The sequence below is a fragment of the Xiphophorus hellerii genome, chromosome 10 (genome assembly GCF_003331165.1).
Source record: "Xiphophorus hellerii strain 12219 chromosome 10, Xiphophorus_hellerii-4.1, whole genome shotgun sequence".
Taxonomy (NCBI): Eukaryota; Metazoa; Chordata; class Actinopteri; order Cyprinodontiformes; family Poeciliidae; genus Xiphophorus; species Xiphophorus hellerii.
This window is the reverse complement of record NC_045681.1, coordinates 18,098,313-18,115,758: the sequence shown is the minus strand read 5'-3', so window position 1 is coordinate 18,115,758 and position 17,446 is coordinate 18,098,313. Positions and strand designations below refer to the sequence as shown.

At 42.9% G+C, this 17,446-nt stretch overlaps 1 protein-coding gene across 8 annotated transcripts in view; it reads left to right on the top strand.

Annotated features, from left to right (window-relative positions):
* Positions 1-17,446, top strand: part of LOC116726618 (CASK interacting protein 2) — a 53,824-nt gene that overhangs the window by 34,045 nt on the left and 2,333 nt on the right. For 6 of the 8 annotated variants that reach the window (XM_032573407.1, XM_032573403.1, XM_032573400.1 and 3 more), the window contains 14 exons: positions 556-664; positions 767-875; positions 946-1,040; positions 2,725-2,842; positions 4,451-4,573; positions 7,257-7,334; positions 9,461-9,588; positions 10,048-10,111; positions 13,234-13,307; positions 13,420-13,530; positions 14,006-14,107; positions 14,252-14,390; positions 14,509-16,791; positions 16,869-17,106. In XM_032573407.1, the coding sequence (XP_032429298.1) occupies positions 556-664; positions 767-875; positions 946-1,040; positions 2,725-2,842; positions 4,451-4,573; positions 7,257-7,334; positions 9,461-9,588; positions 10,048-10,111; positions 13,234-13,307; positions 13,420-13,530; positions 14,006-14,107; positions 14,252-14,390; positions 14,509-16,791; positions 16,869-17,106 (3,771 nt within the window). The remainder of the gene's footprint in view (positions 1-555; positions 665-766; positions 876-945; positions 1,041-2,724; positions 2,843-4,450; positions 4,574-7,256; positions 7,335-9,460; positions 9,589-10,047; positions 10,112-13,233; positions 13,308-13,419; positions 13,531-14,005; positions 14,108-14,251; positions 14,391-14,508; positions 16,792-16,868; positions 17,107-17,446) is intronic. The other 2 variants (XM_032573404.1, XM_032573406.1) reach the window with 2 other exon arrangements.

Here is a 17,446-nt window from a genome sequence, read left to right as displayed (position 1 = left end):
AGGTAACACATCCACCAGACAAGCTCAGTCAACAGAAGAAGACATGCAGTTAATATATGATAAAAAGAGTTTTCCAGATTCTTTCAAATTTGTGCCCAGCACCAGATAAGGTCAGTCTGGTTTCTATTTTCACTTGGTGGATCACTTCCTTAATCTAGTCTGTACGAGAAGGTGAAGCTGAAGACTTGCAATAACAAAATCAGCCTCCTGGCCAACAGAGTTAAGAATGCTGTAAAGTCTTTATGAGCCACAGATAGATTAAGCAAAGCCGATGGTACCACAAATAATTCAGAGCATTTGAAGCAATTTTTTTCCCAGTTATAGTGGACAGGGTGTGTTATGTCTGTCAATCAAGCATGGCACAGTATGGTATCCTGCAGTCAAGCATAAAATCCTTTAGCAAAACTTTAAAACCTGCCTCATCCTCCTTCTGCGTCTCTGCCACCAGAATACCTACATTTGGACTAGAATGCGATGCTGTTAACGCCTGCAGCAGTTAAATGGATGATGTTTGCCTGCAGTCTCACGGTGACCGTTTCTGATTTTGTTTCCCAGGTTGCTGCTTAAAGCCGGCATCGACATCAACAGAGCCACCAAAGCGGGGACCGCTCTGCACGAGGCCGCCCTCTACGGCAAGACGGAAGTAGTGCGGCTGCTGCTCGATGTAATGACTGTTGGAAGTCTCTGTCCACCTAACTTTGTGTTTTGAAGAGGTAGATCGTTTGCTGCTCGTGAGTAAAGTGGGTCTGACTTTGTTTGTGCGCAGGCAGGGATCAACGTGAACCTGCGCAACACGTACAACCAGACAGCTCTGGATATCGTCAACCAGTTCACCACTTCCACGGCCAGCAGAGACATCAAGCAGCTGCTAAGAGGTTTGTTTCTGCAAGGTCAGCCTCCTGAGATGTCGCGCAGGGGGAATCACTGTAGTTCTGGTCTTTGCAGAAGCGTCCAGTTCCCTCCAAGTCAGAGCAGTGAAGGACTACTGGAATCTCCATGACCCCACTGCGCTCAACCTGCGTGCTGGGGATCTTATTATGGTAACTTTTTTTGCGTGTCTTCCTGTTGTGAAAACTGTCCCTGCGTAGCCGTCGCCTTGCAGCAATTTGCTTTCCCACGCCGGGTTAAAGCCGTAGCATGTTATTACATCATATTTGGGATACTTGCTGTGTTTTTATGACCACCAGGGTGGGGCCAAAGTTGAATTTAAAAATAATTCTGTTGACTTTTTAACTTCCTCATCCCTCAGTATTAGACTTTAGGTTCATCGCAGCTCAAACTGCCTTCATACAAGTGGTAGCAGAAAGTCATGGCTTAAAGTTTAGACAGTGATAAAAACGGTTCGGCTTCAATTTTTTTTGTAAACTTGCTTTTTCATTATTGTGCCTTGTGATCAGATACATATTAATCCATTTAAAAAAGAAAACAAACAAGAATCCGTGGTATCACAGGTCCTGACTTGTTCTTATAGGGAAGCGTTTTGATTCAATCTATGTGTCAGTGAGAGATCTGGAAAATTGTACATAGAGAAGCAAAGGAGTGGCGAGAGGTGTGACTGGACCTCTTCGGCGAAGTATGTCAAAATCCTCTGTATGTCAACAAAATATCTACAAAAACACTACAAAATATATTTGTTGTATCTCTGTATTTTCTTTTAAAAAAAAGACCTGAAGTTAGTTTTTTTTTTAAAGCAGCTGGAGAAACAAGCCAACAAACTGGAATCAACTCTGAGCACTAAGGAAGAAAAAAAATGAGTCAACATCAGTCAGAATCTGGTCCAGAAGTTGAAATCCAACATTATGGAAAAGAATGGATGACAATGTACTAAATAGGATAGGAAAGTCATGAAATTGCTTTAATTGTTCTTGAGTGTACAAGAGAAACACAAAAGAACTCAAATTGATGAAGCCACATAACAGTGTTTGTGTCTCTGCCAAAAACCTCCAGGCTCATCTTTAGTCAGGAGAAACTAGTGCCTGACAAATCAGAGTCCAGTAATTACAAAAGCAGCATTTTAAATAGTAATGGTGAGTTATCTATGAACTTTCCTTTCTAACTCTGGACAATTCTAGACGTGCTCTACCTTTTCTCCTACTGCTCTGCTCTGCGTTCTTGTAATCGGGGGTTGAAGGCCCGTGTTAGAACAGTTGTGTTGTTGGGATTTGTGTGGGATGTTTTGGGGTAATTAAGTGAACTTTGAACAGGAGACCACAGCAGAAAGATGGGCTCAAACATGTCTAATTACCAGCTTGTTTTCCCCCCCAACACCTCCTACCAGGCCCCCACCTATATACAAAGACACTCACACACTCTTTACTCATGCATATGTGTGTTTATCTGCTCTCGTTCTACGTATTTTGATACGCTACTCCCCCAGTCGTGTTTGAACTCGACTTCAGCCGAGTCGAGGAGGACTGCCATGTAGGTTTGTTTTGTTCTTTCCAGGTATGTTGTTGGCACTCTTGATGAATAGATTGCGTTTTTGCCAGCTGACTGGCTTTCTCTTATTATCGCCTTAAGTGCTTTAGTGGAAGAGTCAGATGTTAATTCGGGCTGATGCAGTGCTGGCAACGAATTGGATTTCTTTGCCGCTTTAATCAATCAAGACGGGATATTTTTCCTCGTTCTTCTGTAATTTCTCTGTGAGCTGTTGTGCGACTAATGGCTGTTCTCAGAGACAGACTTGTCTTCTAACAGAAGCGTGCTGTCATCTGTTGCCGACAGGTCCTGGAGCAGCACTCAGACGGCCGCTGGAAAGGCCACATCCATGACAGTCAGCGGGGGACCGACAGGGTGGGCTTCTTCCCGCCTTCAGTGGTGGAGGTCCTCAGCAGGAGAGCAGGTAGACATACATGTAGCGTGTACATGAATATAGGTTGGGCATTTTGTAGGTGTAATCCCAGTAAGGTTGAATTCAACAGTTTCAGTGCACCGCAAAACTATTCATACATGAACATTTTAACATAACAGCTGTCATGAAAATGAAGTTTTCATGAATATTTACGACTATTGTCATGAAGTGTCATTTGGTAAATAATAACACTTTTAATGCTAAAGTGTCAACTGTGCATTATTCAGTTACTAATGACACTTTTAATGCAAAGTTTCATTAAAACTTGTATTAAAAGTCCATTAAAATTGTCAACTTTGCATTAAAAGTGTCATTATTTACTGAATGACACTTCATGACAACAGTTTTAAAAATCATGACAGCTCACATTTATGACAGCGTCATGTCAGTCTTATGCGCATCCCGTCAAATACAGTGTTACAGATAATTTTTCCCCTTTATCTTTCTTTTCTTAAAAAAAAAATTCTGACAGAAAATACTTTCAAAACCTTGCTTTTATTTCAATCATACTTTCTGGCTCTTGGTCTGAATACAAAGTCCAAATAAATACAACGCTTGAAAAACAACATGGTTGACCCTCAGCGGACTGATGTCACTCTCAACTATGGAAACCCCAGGAGTGCATTGGTGAAAAATAAAATCCAGATTTCCCAAATATTAACACTTCATAAACAAAAAATTTGATTAATCGATAAAATCGCCTTCATTTGCATTCGACTCCCTTTAAAATCTAATGAAGCCAGTTGCATTCAGAAGTAGCCTAATTAATAACCAGACTTCACTTGTGTAATTCAATGTCAGTACAACTCCGGCGGTTCCGTGAAGGTCTCAACACCAAATATGTTTCCTTAACATGAACTCTGGAAAATTATTGAAAAATCTCAGATTACTTGTGGCAGCAAGTTATTCTATCTATAAGGCCTCAAGTCATGTATATGAGAAATAACATTTTCCATCCTGCTTGTAAATCAGCTTGTTTGATCCAAGTGACTGAAAGCAACTGGAGCCCTGTGCTTGTTTTGCTGCCGAGAAGCCACCGACATTCATAGGTTGAGAGGTCGAGCGACCGCAACAGGCGCAGACGCACAGTTGCATATGCACGAGCCGAAGCGTTCCGACTCACGCGGACACGCATTGAAAGGATTACTGCTTGCCAAACTGCAAAGTGTCAGCTCAGTGCTAAAGCCCCCCGCAGTCTCTGCTTGGAGATTGTGTGTGCAGTCGCCGTGCATACATGGCTTACGCGTAAGGAGGGGAAGACATGAAAGTTCGACTCAGAAAAAGTCTTACAGGCGCTTTGCATTTAGAGCAAACTCAGCTGAGTGTGTGAGTCCTGTGATGTTGGCGGTATCAGCACAAAAAGAGTCAGCGAGCTCTGTCTCTTTCTGTGCAACTTGTGATCTTACATTCCTATTCAGCGGCTTGTTATGTAACCCCAGAGAGGATTTGTCCTGGTTTATGCTGTTGCATATACATGAGGAGATATTCAAGCTCCAAACCTTTTCCCCCATGCACTCATTTCGTTCAGACCCGACCCCTGCATGGAACGTATTTTTTGCATGCCCACCTCAACCTGCATGTGTCTCCCCCTGTCCCTAGGGGGCGCTCTCTCCCGCCAAGGCTCAATGCCATCCCAGAGACCACATCCTGCATCCAGACCTCCTCCCTCAGGCCCCGCCCCTCAGACAGATGACTCATACATCCTCGGCTATGACCCCGCAGGTACACACACGTATCAACAAGGCCTCCGAATGAGGGAGAATAATCAATAAACCTCAAGATGGGGTCAGTTTGTTACGTTTGCCTCTATTACACTGCGATATAATATAACAATCTATACCCACATAAAATTAATAGATATGTAGAATTACATGGGTATTAAGTCTATTTGTTTGCCTTTAGTGTAGACAAAATTAAGTGTGGTGCAGTGTGCTTTTTTGGTAATAATATATCTATATTTTATAATACCTGACTGCCATAAGAAATAAACAGATACAAAATGATAGCATGGAATACAAACACCTGGTGACCAAGAGAAATAACAAAATAGGGGTTTGAGGTAAACTGTAAGGTTACTAAAGATTGTTAACAATAACCTTTTGTGACCTACTTTTGAATTTAGTTACATATACAAAAATTGCATAAAGTAGCTCAGCATGTTGAGTAATTCCTTTCTCTCTGTTGGATTCAGATGTACTGTTTTGTTGGGGGGGGGGGGGGGGGGGGTTTATCAAGGAACGGTCAGCAGATTTTTTTGCTTTTGTGCTTTTTCTTTGTTTTCTCAAAATTCATTCAGTTAAAATAATGAAACTCAATATAACGTTTTATTATTCACATGACAAGATATTTCAAACTTAAAATATGGTATTTTATGTCAGATCAATAAACAAAAAGGATTTTTATTACAGACATGTCAGCATGTTGAAAAGCACATCCATGTACTGTATATTATATATACTCAATGAAAGGGTTTCCCCAGAGTTTTCTAAGCCTGGTGGGCCACCATGCCTGACTTGTGCCCCCACCAGGCTAAGAATTGTTTGTTTATTTATTATTGGGGGTTTTTATACACCGGTTTTTGTAACCACTGCTGATCTTTACTGGTCTACATGTTAAGAACTACAGAAAATAAAGTGACAAGTCACAAATAAAGGATCAACAAAATTTGGACACTTTAATTAGGTTGAAATGCCTGAAACAGTTTTTTTGTATCTCTTTTTTAAGACTTTACAAAAAAGACTGGTGTTTAGGTATTGCTAATAAGATCTTCTGTTAACACATAATTATCTAGTCATGTTTTCAAATTTTGTGTCAACTAACAAATTCTTAAGTACAAAACTTGGTGGGCTGCACAATGACTGGCGCTCATACCACCAGGCTTAGCAAGTTTTCTGTGGGAAACCCTGCATTGCTGTATATATAATGTTTATGCTGTCGGTGCTCCTTTTACATGAATTACTGGTTAAGTAACTGATTTCCATGCCCTGGATACATCAGAGGGTGGTGGCTTTAAACGCTCTGACTCCAGCTGCAGTCTACACACTGAAAGACTCTCCTAACTCTTCAGTTCATTTTTGCTTCCTAGACCTCTCAAAACTGGTGCACCTTTTTTGCATCACACTGTTTCCTTACACACAACTTTCCATTATTATATGTATATGCAGACCTCTGATGACAACCAGCTTCAACCAGCTTCTTTAGCAATAAGAGACTTACTGTCCTTGTGGCAGATCTCAGTGTCTCCTTAAGTAAGACCACGGGGGGTCTTTCATGCATGGGAGAGCTCTGAGATTTAGTGGCTCAATTTTTCCTAGGGTAGGTCATTGCATCATTATAACACAACAAGTCAATTTTTATTGGTCTGATGTAATGTTGCAATCCGCAGTGAAAATGAATCTGAGGTTTTATGGGCCGCATTCCACAATCATCTAATGAAACTTTTTAAACTTGAATACTGGGGCAAAAAAATTTCAAATATGAACTTACAAGTATGGAACTGTAAGCTCCAACCAGGTCAGTTTTCTCTCATTACATAAAGTAAATCATATATTTAAAGACTACTTTTGAGTTGATTGTGAGTAGATTATACCTGATTACTCTAGAGGCAAAGGCAGGAGTAACCAGGACAACAAAAAGAAACAGAAACAAAAACAAGCCAGATAAAGAGATGCCTCTTCACCGTTTTCTCCTTTTCAGGTTCTGGGCATTTTGGACCAAATGCTTTTTGGTTTACTTTACACATAGGTCACAATGAGTGTAAAAAGGTTTGTTATAGAAATCCTTAGAAAATAATGTATGATCAATTTAAATTCACACGAAAAATTTAAAATTTTTACACCAGTTTATGTCCACAATTAATTAAAATGGGGCACTTCTAGAAAATACAAACTGATACACGGTGGCTAAATACACCAGTGCAAAACAAAGACGTTACAAATTTAACACCAATGACAGAGACGCAAAAAACGTCCAGAAACACAAAACCCGCATTCACCCTCTCGCTTTCACAAACGCACACGCATTTATACACCGATATACACACAGATCGGTAGGCAACTTTGAGTTAAGTGCCTTGCCAGCAACATGTGATGGGAAGAAGCTGGACTTGAACCTACAACCCTCCAACTGCAAGAAGACTACTCTACCCAGTACCCACTGGTCCACTGTCGCCCTATAAAATGATATCAGATCTGCAAAAACCATCCAAACCCTCTTTATTTTAAAACCTTTTCTTGCTTTTATGACAGAAGCTGTTTTACATGTCTCTGTCCACCGGTCTCCAGTCCCTCTCCCCTCCCTAACTCAGCCCTCCTGGTGACCAGTGGCAACTCCATAGGTCCTGCTCCACCCCTGCAAGACGCAGGGAGTGCACGTAGCGTGTGTCTAAAGTGTGTGTGTTTGTTAGGTGCTTCACCGGCCAGTCAGTTCTCAGCCCCAGCAACCCCCCCTCAGGACATTTGGGTCCTAAGGAGCTCTCCCACTGGTAAGAGTGTGTGGCCCCCAAAACACCTGTCAACACATTCCCATCTAACGCCTCAAACTACCCAACCTCCTAACCCGGTGTGAACCTTCAGACATCCACCAGTACCACCATTTAACCAGACTTCTGTACCAGCTTACTTCTGCGTGTAGCACTTTCAATCCCAAAGTCCTGGCCTGACATTAACCATCCCGTAAATCCCTGGCTCCCGTCTGTCCCAGTAATCCTCTAACCACGACCAGAATTGTCTTGCAGGAGAACGTAATGGTAAGTGGTCAGCAGGTGTTGTGTCTGATTTGTTTCCCTGGCCATTTATTGATTCATTGCTGATTAAGTAATACTTAAAAAATAATCTGGATTTTTGGATTAATAAGACCAGTTTCTATAATTCGGTCTCCCATTGAAGGTCAATACATGGTAGGAACGGTTTGCATCTTGACTTACCGAATCACGGTGTGTAGGTATCTACAGTGTAAAACCGTGTTTCCCTTGCAATGCTTTTATAGTATATGTTTAAAATTTATAATAATTCTCTAACTTTGAAGTGTGTTTAGGGTTGTAGGTCCGAGTACCTACGGTTCCTATGTCTACTGGTCCTCATATTTGTTCATTATGGGCATGCACATCAAATTTATTTTGAATTTTCTAGGATTTCGAAACTTTCTGTTTGAACTTTAATGATTTTTACAAATAGAAATTAGACTAAACAAATTAAATTGATCTCACTTAACACATTGCATCTAGACCACTCACTCATGGTAGACACCATCAAGGTTTTGGCTAATCCCTAATTCTTGCTGGTTGCTTTTTGACACATATTTTTCAGTAGTCAACAAATGAGAGCACAAAAAAAAATCATTGCAGTTCAACTGGGTGTTGGAAGGCCATTCTACAGGCTTAATATGCGCTAACTTAAAACCTATGCTTCCTTTATTCATTCCAAAACATGCTTTGATATACATTTGAGATCAGTGAGGTGAAGTTACTGAATTTGGAGGCAGACTTAGCTGTCCTCCTTCATCCATCGTCACCAGTGCCACTGGGCCTGAAATGGCGCTACAGCATGATAGCACTGCCACTATGTTTGACAGCTGGTGTTCTTAAGTTTAAGAGCTTCACCTTGACTCCTCCATTTGTGTTTCTTGTTCATCAGGGTCAAACAGTTCATTCTGCAGCTGTCCAGCTGGGTCGCTGCAAAATTCAGTCAAGTTTAAGGTGCTGATTTTGGAGCAGGGACTTATTTTATGGCTACCATGACGATGTGGACAGCTACACTTGTGTTTGCACAGTTTGCAGCTCATTGCAGTCTTTCGGTTTCTGGATTATTCGTAAACATCTTAGATGGTTTGTCGTCTTCCAGACTTTGGAACATCTGAATAACTTGGACTTGCATATAATTGTTTAACCTAATGACCTTGGAATCTATAGGTGTTTAAAAATGAATCCAGAAGTTGTTCTCAACTCATGTAGGTCTGTAATCCTTTTTCTTCAGATTTCATGGCTCCCCTTGGATCTTCATATTTTTCTGACTACTGGTCAATCCAGTGAACGTTGTTAAAGAAATCCTATATGCTACCAAAGAGAAACAACCAGCTAGAACCTTCAGTGCCTCTTATGTAAATATCTAGATGAATTTATATGCAAATGTAAGAGCCTATATGTATATTTTTTAGTAACTGTACCTTAGAGGAAATCTCCCATACACTGTGCATGCAGTTCCTGTTTTACACAAAAGAACATTGCAGTTGTATGTTGTATCAACAGTCCACCCTGGGAATAACTCCATGTTTAGCTCAATGTTTAACCAGCAGGAAAGGTAAATGAACATGTGTCTGATGATTTTGAATCTTTGAGACAGAAATGTTGAGAGATGTCGCAAAAATGGCTACAGCTGAAGCAGCACAAACTGGAGAAGCTTTCCGTGTAATACAGACCTTTTAAGAAGAACAACTTTATAACCCCTTTTGATTTTTCAGCTTTCATCCCGAGCATTTTCTTGCCAGCTGGACTTGACGTGTGAAAATAATTTATTAAAAAACCCTCTCTCAGTTCATCAGAGCTCACATTTTTCCCCCCAGCTTTTACTTTACACTTAGGTCATTTTGCCTTGTTGCGTCGTCTTTCGTCAGGCGACAGGAACAGTGTTGGTAGCACAGGCAGTGTGGGCAGCAGCCGCAGCGCCGGCAGCGGCCAGAGCTCGGAGAGCGGCCGCAAGCAGAACGGGACTCACATCCGCCACCACCCTGACGCTGGCAAGGTGAGGCGGAAACCTTTCTGTCTTTCTTCTGCTACACAGTATTTAAAAGTAAGAAAACCAAAGTGGGGCTGCACTGTGGCGCAGTTGGTAGAGCTGTTGCCTGGGTTCAATTCCCGGCCTGGGGTCTTTCTGCACGTAGTTTCCCATGCATATTCTCCCTGTGGGTTCTCTCCGGGTTCTCCGGCTTCCCTCCTACAGTCCAAAAACATGACAGTTAGGTTAATTGGTCTCTCTAAATTCTCCCTAGGTGTGAGTGTGTGTGTCCCATCTGTCTCTGTGTTGCCCTGCGACAAACTGGCAACCTGTCCAGGGTGACCCCGCCTCTCGCCCGGAACGTTAGCTGGAGATAGGCACCAGCATCTCTGCCGATCCCTCTAAGGGACAAGGGTGTACAGAAAATAGATGGATGGATGAAAACCAAAGTGGCCAAGACGTTCAGTGACATCCTTGTGTTTGCAGATGGCTCCCTCTGCAGGTGAAACTAGAGAACAGGTCCACAGTACAGCAGCTGACCAAAGAAATGGTGAGTAGCACAGTTGTTTTCCTCATCCCAGTATGGATTTAGACTTTGAATCTGAAAAATTATTTTCTTTCATTTTTTGTCTGAGGTGAAATGAACCCTTAACTAACTTCTTGAACATTTTTGATTTTCCCCAGTGGTTTTGTTTTATTCTGAAAGAATAAGCTGAATTTTTGGAGTCTCTAACAGTTCAATCCTCTTGTCAGACTCCCATTAAACAGATAAAAAAAATCTACAAATAAACTCCTTTTCTTGAACAAAAGAGGCCATTTCAAACTTGAGTTCAGTTGTTTTGAAAACAAGGTATATGTCTGCTTCGTAGGTCAGTTACAAGATCAGAACATTCGTTTCTGTACACAAAAAAGTGAGCAAAAAGAAAAATACCTAACATGACATAAACTCTGCCTGTAAACTTCTTACAATATTTTTTGATCAGCTTTTCTTATCACAAAACTACTGCAGTCACTAATCTATGTTTCAGATGAATTTACAGAATTAGTCTGTAAAGTATAGGGACAAATTCCTGACCTTTTCAAATAAATATAAAAAATATGACATAAAAATTATCTCTTTTTTTTGGCATTTTGTGATGCATTCAAGGCCTTTGGTTTGTTTATTACTTTTAGAAAACTATTTTTCTGCATCAAACATTTAATTAGGACCGTTAGCTTATTTTCACTGTAACATACCGTTTTCAGAAAACTACTTTACTTTTGAAATCCCCAATGAAAACATTCCACCTTGTCTCAATCGCAACAATTCAAGAACAAAAGCTAGGTAAACTTAACTGAAAAGAGTGCTTGGACCACGATGTAAGGCAAATGTGATGGTTAATGCTTTCAAATCCGCAGATAATATGATTGCTACACCTCAAGGATCTCTTGGTTTTCTTCTACCTCAGGAATGTGACCACAATACACAGGCGCGCGGTCAGCTGTTGTTACTGTCAGTCGGAAAGGAAATGAAACAGAGGGAATAAAGTCTAACCTCAGCTCACGTCTAAAACCTATAAAACCATCTTATTCTCTCAGCCTGCAAACGTTGCATAACTCTCCGCAGAAAGATTGGAAAAAATGCTGTGCCATCACCAGAGTTCGATGGGTTGGAGTCGAGCCTTTTTGCAAGACGTTCAGGTGTTTCACCTTGAAGCCGGGGAGGATTTCCGTCGACCGACGACTGAGAAGCCGGGAGGGTGAAGTGAGGGAGCAGGGAGATGAGGAGTGGGAGGGAGGGATCGGAGATAAGAGACAGGAGCTAAAAGCAGAGGGAGCAAAACATATCCGTCTGATGAAGGAGAAGGAGGGTAAAAGTGAGGGTGGAAATCAAGCAACAAAGTTAGTTTACAGAAATGGCTGTGCAGCAGGAGCAAGGATGAAGAGCCAGGCAGCAGGGGTGTTTCAGCTTTCTGTTCTCCTCACAGGTAAGAAGTCAGATTTGGATTTAACGTGATCTCTGGTTTCGTTATTCCTTTCAACTCAGGTTGTGCATGAGCGGCAAAAGAAGTAACTGGTGTTAGATGGTCCTAGAGGACAATTAAAAATCAAAACAAAGGGGAAAAAATACAATGTGGCATAGAGCAAAGATGATGGTTTTGTCTGTCTCTTTCATGCTTACAAAAACCTCAGTTTTAGTTAGTTTTTGTGGAGAGTAAAAACTAAGGAGGACATTTTGACTCAATCTAAAGGCCAATTACATGTTCTGTAGGTGCTGTTTACTGCCCTGTGTGGTCAGGGGCCCTGACGCCCATACCAAAGCAAAGCATTAACCATCGCTCTTTACCATAGGTCATTTTAGCTTCTCCTCTGATTAATTATTTCCTTGCTCATTCTGTCCTGGTAGGTTTTCAGTTATGTCATACTATTTCCTTTTTTTTTTTTTGTCATAAACTGAACAATACTTTGTGAAGACGTTCAAAGCTTAGGGTGTTGTTTTACGCCCTAACTCTGCTCTAAACTTCTAAAAAAAACTTCATCTCTGACCCTGCCTGCTCTTTTCCTTGGTCATCATGGTGCTGTTTGTTCACTGATGTTCGCTGACACACCTCATACAGTTGCATTTATACAAAGGTCAACTCGTGGTGAACTCTCTTTGTTGATTAGGTGACATCTGAAGACAGCTAGTTATGCCGATAACAAGAACACAGCATAGATAGTGGCATGTATTTACTCTGATTTTCATTTCTCTGGTAAGTAAAAATAGCTGCAGAAGAAGATTGCTAATTGGTTGCACCTGCAGAACTTGACAAGCGTGTGTGTGCGGCTGCGTATTGGTTCTATTTGCTTTGGGAGTCAGACGGTGAAAAAAAGCAGGCAAGTGCAAATATTGAGCTAAGCTCAATGTTAGTGGATGCAGACCGCAGTCTTTTGTGAATGAAGAATACAGTATAAAGTTGGAAGGATCATTTATTTCAGGAACTCCATCACTAAATGAAACTCATGTAGATTAATTACACGCAGATGGATATTTTAAAGACTTTATTTCCGCTAATTGTGACAATTTTCCACTTAGATGTAAAGAAAATATGACATTTAAAGTTAGAAAATCACACCAGACCAATGAAAAAAAACATGGGCCTAATTAAACATATGTCATTTCAAAAGGTACTTTTAATCTGACAAATGGGCGTCATCTGAACACACATTGTACTTTGCTGACTATGGCTACGTATGTTGGGAATATTGCTGTGTTGTTAGTCCAAACTATAAACGTGGATCCTGGCAGGTGAGCAGACTAATTAAAAACAGAAAAAACAGTGGAATGATTAAACCCAAACGGGTTGACCTCAGACCACAGCAAGAGCTAAAAGTGAGGAAATTGCCAGGAAAGGGTGCATTCCTCAGGTATTTGTGGTAATGTGTGAAAGACGGGTCAGGAGTTTCCTTAGATCAGATAAGATGCCTTTACACACCTGGAAAGACCTAACAACTCTCAGCAGCTATGCTTAAATCGACTTAAACGGATCACTTCTTGTCTTCAGCAGTTTCAACTGCAATGCATACAAAACACTAAACAAATTTGAATCTTTTGTTATGATGGATTCCACCACCCCCTGTCTTTTTTTAGTCTCTTTAGTTGAACCTGGCAACATTTGTCATCCCCCAGGATTGATGATGTGTGTTTTGTAGGTGGTTCTCGCCAACAGGCCAACAGCACTCCTCAGAAAGGCTTCATCAGACCAGAGCAGCTTCTGGAGGGCAAGGTGAGTTTTTTTTTTTTTTTTTTTAAACATTTGACTCCTTTTACTGTGTCTTTGTTTTTTGTTGTTGTTTTTTTTAAAAAGCAGCAGAATCATTGCCTTTGTGCGCCATTAGGACTCTGAAGCTATCTACCAGTGGTTGTGTGAGTTCCAGTTGGAGCAGTACACTTCCAACTTCATCAGAGCGGGATACGATGTACCTACCATCAGCAGGATGACTCCTGAGGTGGGCTAACGTTTCAGTTTTATAGGTTACTGTCAACTCTTTTCTAACAGTAGTTACTGTTTTGGAAAAAAAAAAAATGATTTGTCAAGTCCCTGGTGAGGTGCTGGAATTAAAATGAAACAGGATAAGTGCAAAAAGTGATGGATATGTTGAAGTGACTAGCTTAGCAACGCGTTTAGGGTTCTAGTAATGGAGGCTAACAACAGAGTACCTGAGCCACATGCAACAAGACTCATATGTTACCATTGCTACTTACAAATTCTATAATTCACTAGTTTCTGCTGTATACATTCTTACTCGCTTTGCTTAAATCCCTACTTCATGTCATGTAATCCATTTTTATTCCATTGCAATTGACGAGAAAAAAAAACAGTAAATGAATATCAACTAAAGAGTAAGATGTCTGCAACTTACTGCAGGTACGCATTCTTTTCGTTGTAACATCCATCTACTTTTTTTCCGAATTGGACCTCAGGATCTCACTGCTATCGGTGTGACCAAGCCGGGCCACAGAAAGAAGATCTCATCAGAGATCAGCAAGCTGAGCATCCCCGAGTGGCTGCCAGATTACATTCCCGTGAGAAATATACATATATTTTAAAACCACACAAATTCTTCACCGCACTCGAAAAGACGCTGTATTTTCTGTACGATTCAGTGTAATAAATTGAAAGTCTTTTCCTCTCTTTCTGCTGCTCCCTCTGTGTGTTTGTTGATGTAGTCGGACTTGGGGGAGTGGCTAAGCGTGATTGGGCTGCCTCAGTACCAAAAGAGATTGTGTGACAATGGCTACGACTCCATTGCGATCGTTAAGGACATCACCTGGGAGGACCTACAAGAAATAGGGATCACCAAACTGGGTGAGAAAATGAATCAGATTTCTTTCATTTTTTCGCCATGACTGAAAGAATCCTCCTTTTAGCTAAGCTCAGCATAAGATGAATCATCAATGTTAAAGAATGTCTCTCTCTACCTCAGGCCATCAGAAGAAGCTAATGTTGGCTGTGAAACGACTCTGTGACCTGCAGCGCTCTCGTAATCAGGTTGATAGGACAGGAGAGGGAACTCTCAGGAGAAAGCCAACGGCTGCGCTAGAGCTGGTGGCTATCGAACACACACCAACGCACATCGTTCACTCTCATGGACACTCCGATGCCCCATCTGAAAACTGCTGCCCTTCCCCTCGCACCCCCAGGGCTCTCCTCTCCTTTCAGGATTGCGAGCTGAGTGCAGAGCTGCAGAGCGCTATGATGGGCAAGGTGGGGGGATCGGCGTCGGAGGCTTTCGGCATGAGAGGAGTGCCCCCCTCTGCTGTCATAGCTGCTATGTCTGTCAGTCAAGAAAGTATAAGCAGGCGTTCGCGGGGCTCAGGGAGGTCGGGAAATTCAAATTCGGGAAATTCCCATGATCACCAAACGACACCGTGTTCTAGCAGAACGTCTTGTAGGCCTGAGGAGAAACTGGGTACTGGGGGAGTGGAGGAGGCCAAGAACAGCCAAAGCAGCCCTGGAGGTAGAAGTAAGCAGATGTCTGCTGAGATGTGGGACCATCAGAGTTGGGCTGGTGTCCCAGAGAAACACCCTTTCTCCACCGTAACACCTCCGCTAACCCCAAGCAAGATGCCCCGCTTTGCTTGCCCCGCAGTTCCACCCAAGTCCAAACACCTGCAGTCCCCCAACCGCCTCTATCAACCTCAGTACCACCCCCACCACCAGCCTCCCTCTTCTCCATCATCGCCATCCCCACAACCCTCTCCCACAAAGAAGTACTTCAATCACCTGCAGGCTCAGGCAGGAGCTGTCAACGGCCCTCCACGAGTACTTTCTAAACCCCTGCCTGGAGCCATCCCTGTGCTTAGATCCCCACCCACACAGGTCCAAGGGGACGACACTCGGAGAGGGTCACAAAATAAGCGCAGCCAAAGTTTGACTCGCTACGCTCTGTCCGACGGAGAGCCAGATGAGGACGATGACCTCCCTCTTCCCTCTTCCTCAGCTTCTTCCGTAACCATGCCGCCCTACGCCACTCTGTCTCGCAGGCCGGGACGTGCCTCAGGACCCCCACGTCAAGTCAACCGCAGCCACTCCTTCGCTGTGCGCTCTCGACACAAAGGTCCGCCTCCCCCGCCGCCCAAGAGGATGAGCTCAGTGAGTGGCAGTCCCACAAGACAGCATAGCGAGTCAGGCAGGAAGGCAGCAGAGCCAGAGTTGAAGGCCGGGGTAGAGACAGATAGTGCAGGCAGTGTGAGGAGCATCGCTGCCAAGCTAGAAGGCAGCAGCAGTTGCAGCAGCCCATCGAGGAGGATAGACATACCACCGACCTATGTTCACGTTTCACCTGTTCCCAGCCCAGTTTCCTCTTCCTCACCAATCGCTTATGGATTACCATCGCATATTATTCTACAGCATTCCAAACCTGTCCCTGCTTTGGGTTTGGGAGGCTTAAGGAGGGTAGGAAGTGAGAGGACAGAAGGCGATACTGACAGACACAGAGGTGGAAGTACAGAGGAAACAGTTGAAGAGAAACTGAAAGCAAGAAAAAGTGAAAAACTATCTAGGAGTTCTTCTGTGTCACCAAAGACCAATTCTGGGAACCATCTACCATTCGCCGAAGAAGGCAATCTTACTATCAAACAACGACCCAGGATAGCCATTGTTACCCAGGCAGACACAGACACTAGGTCTCCAACAGATAGTCCAGTTCAGACCCAGAACAGCTTGGAGCCTCCGGAGTTCAACCTGAAAGAGTCTGATACTGTAAAAAGACGGCACAAACCCAAAGACAAAGGTGCTTCCACACCAGAAGAGGCTACTACTCCCAACCAAGAGGAAGACCACCTGCTGCTTACCAGTCCACACACACATGTTGAAGTCAGAGGTGTAAATAAAGGAGAGGCAGAGACACCAGGGAATGCTTTCCTTAGAGTTGGCTCGGTGGGCAAAGGTTCAAAACCTACTGTATCCTCAAAACCTTCCACTCCTCTAAAACAAACCCCTAACGGCAGTCTAGTGAGCCCTCAAAAAATTGATCCGACGGCACGGGTTACCGCGCAAACAGCCATTCCAAATTTGACCAGTGTGCAGATACACACTGTCTCTCCAAAACTGAGCGGCAGCTTTCACATCCAGACAAGCATGCAGAGCCCTAAGCCCGTTGCGCATTTACAGACAGTTGGGTCCAAGCCGGACTGTCCGCTGAAAGCCACTGCTCTGCCTGCATCAATGCTCTCTCCGTCCAATGCAACGCCCATTTCAGCAGGAGGTAACTGTCAAACCTTTGTCGCATTTCTACAGCTTGGGCATTTTGGATGTTAACAGTAGAACATCTTGTTTCCTCAGGAACAAATCTCCAGATAATCCAAAGCGTCTGTTTTCCTGCTCCATCCTCCACGACACTGAGCTCCTACTCCCCTAACTCGGCCTCGTCAGGTCAGTCAAGGAAATCGGGGGGATCTCTGTCTGGTGTAGCAGGTCTGGAGGTTCTGGCCCAGAAGAGACTGGAGCAAACCAGTACGTCACTAGAGGCTGCTCTCAAAGTGGTGGAAAACGAACTCGCACATGGCAGCAGTGTGGATGGGTAAGAAGTTTCGGTTTCTGTACTGGGTCGCAGCTAATGTGGGAGGACATAAACAGGCTCAAGGGTTTTCATAAAAATTTTATCTAAAGCTAGTAAGACTCCATTTAGGTCTGGATCTGAACCAAGGTCCACCACTTGGATACTTGGAGTCTCAACAATACGGACATGCTCTTTCAAGCAGAACTTTCTTGAAAGAGCTTTTCTGAACTCAGTCAGTCATTAACAATGTAGGTACAAGCACCAGTTGTTAGAGCTGCTACATTATGTTGACCTACATTCCTGTCTTCAAAGGCCATTTGTACGCTACTTCTTGAGGCCTTGGGAGATGAAACTCAGATCA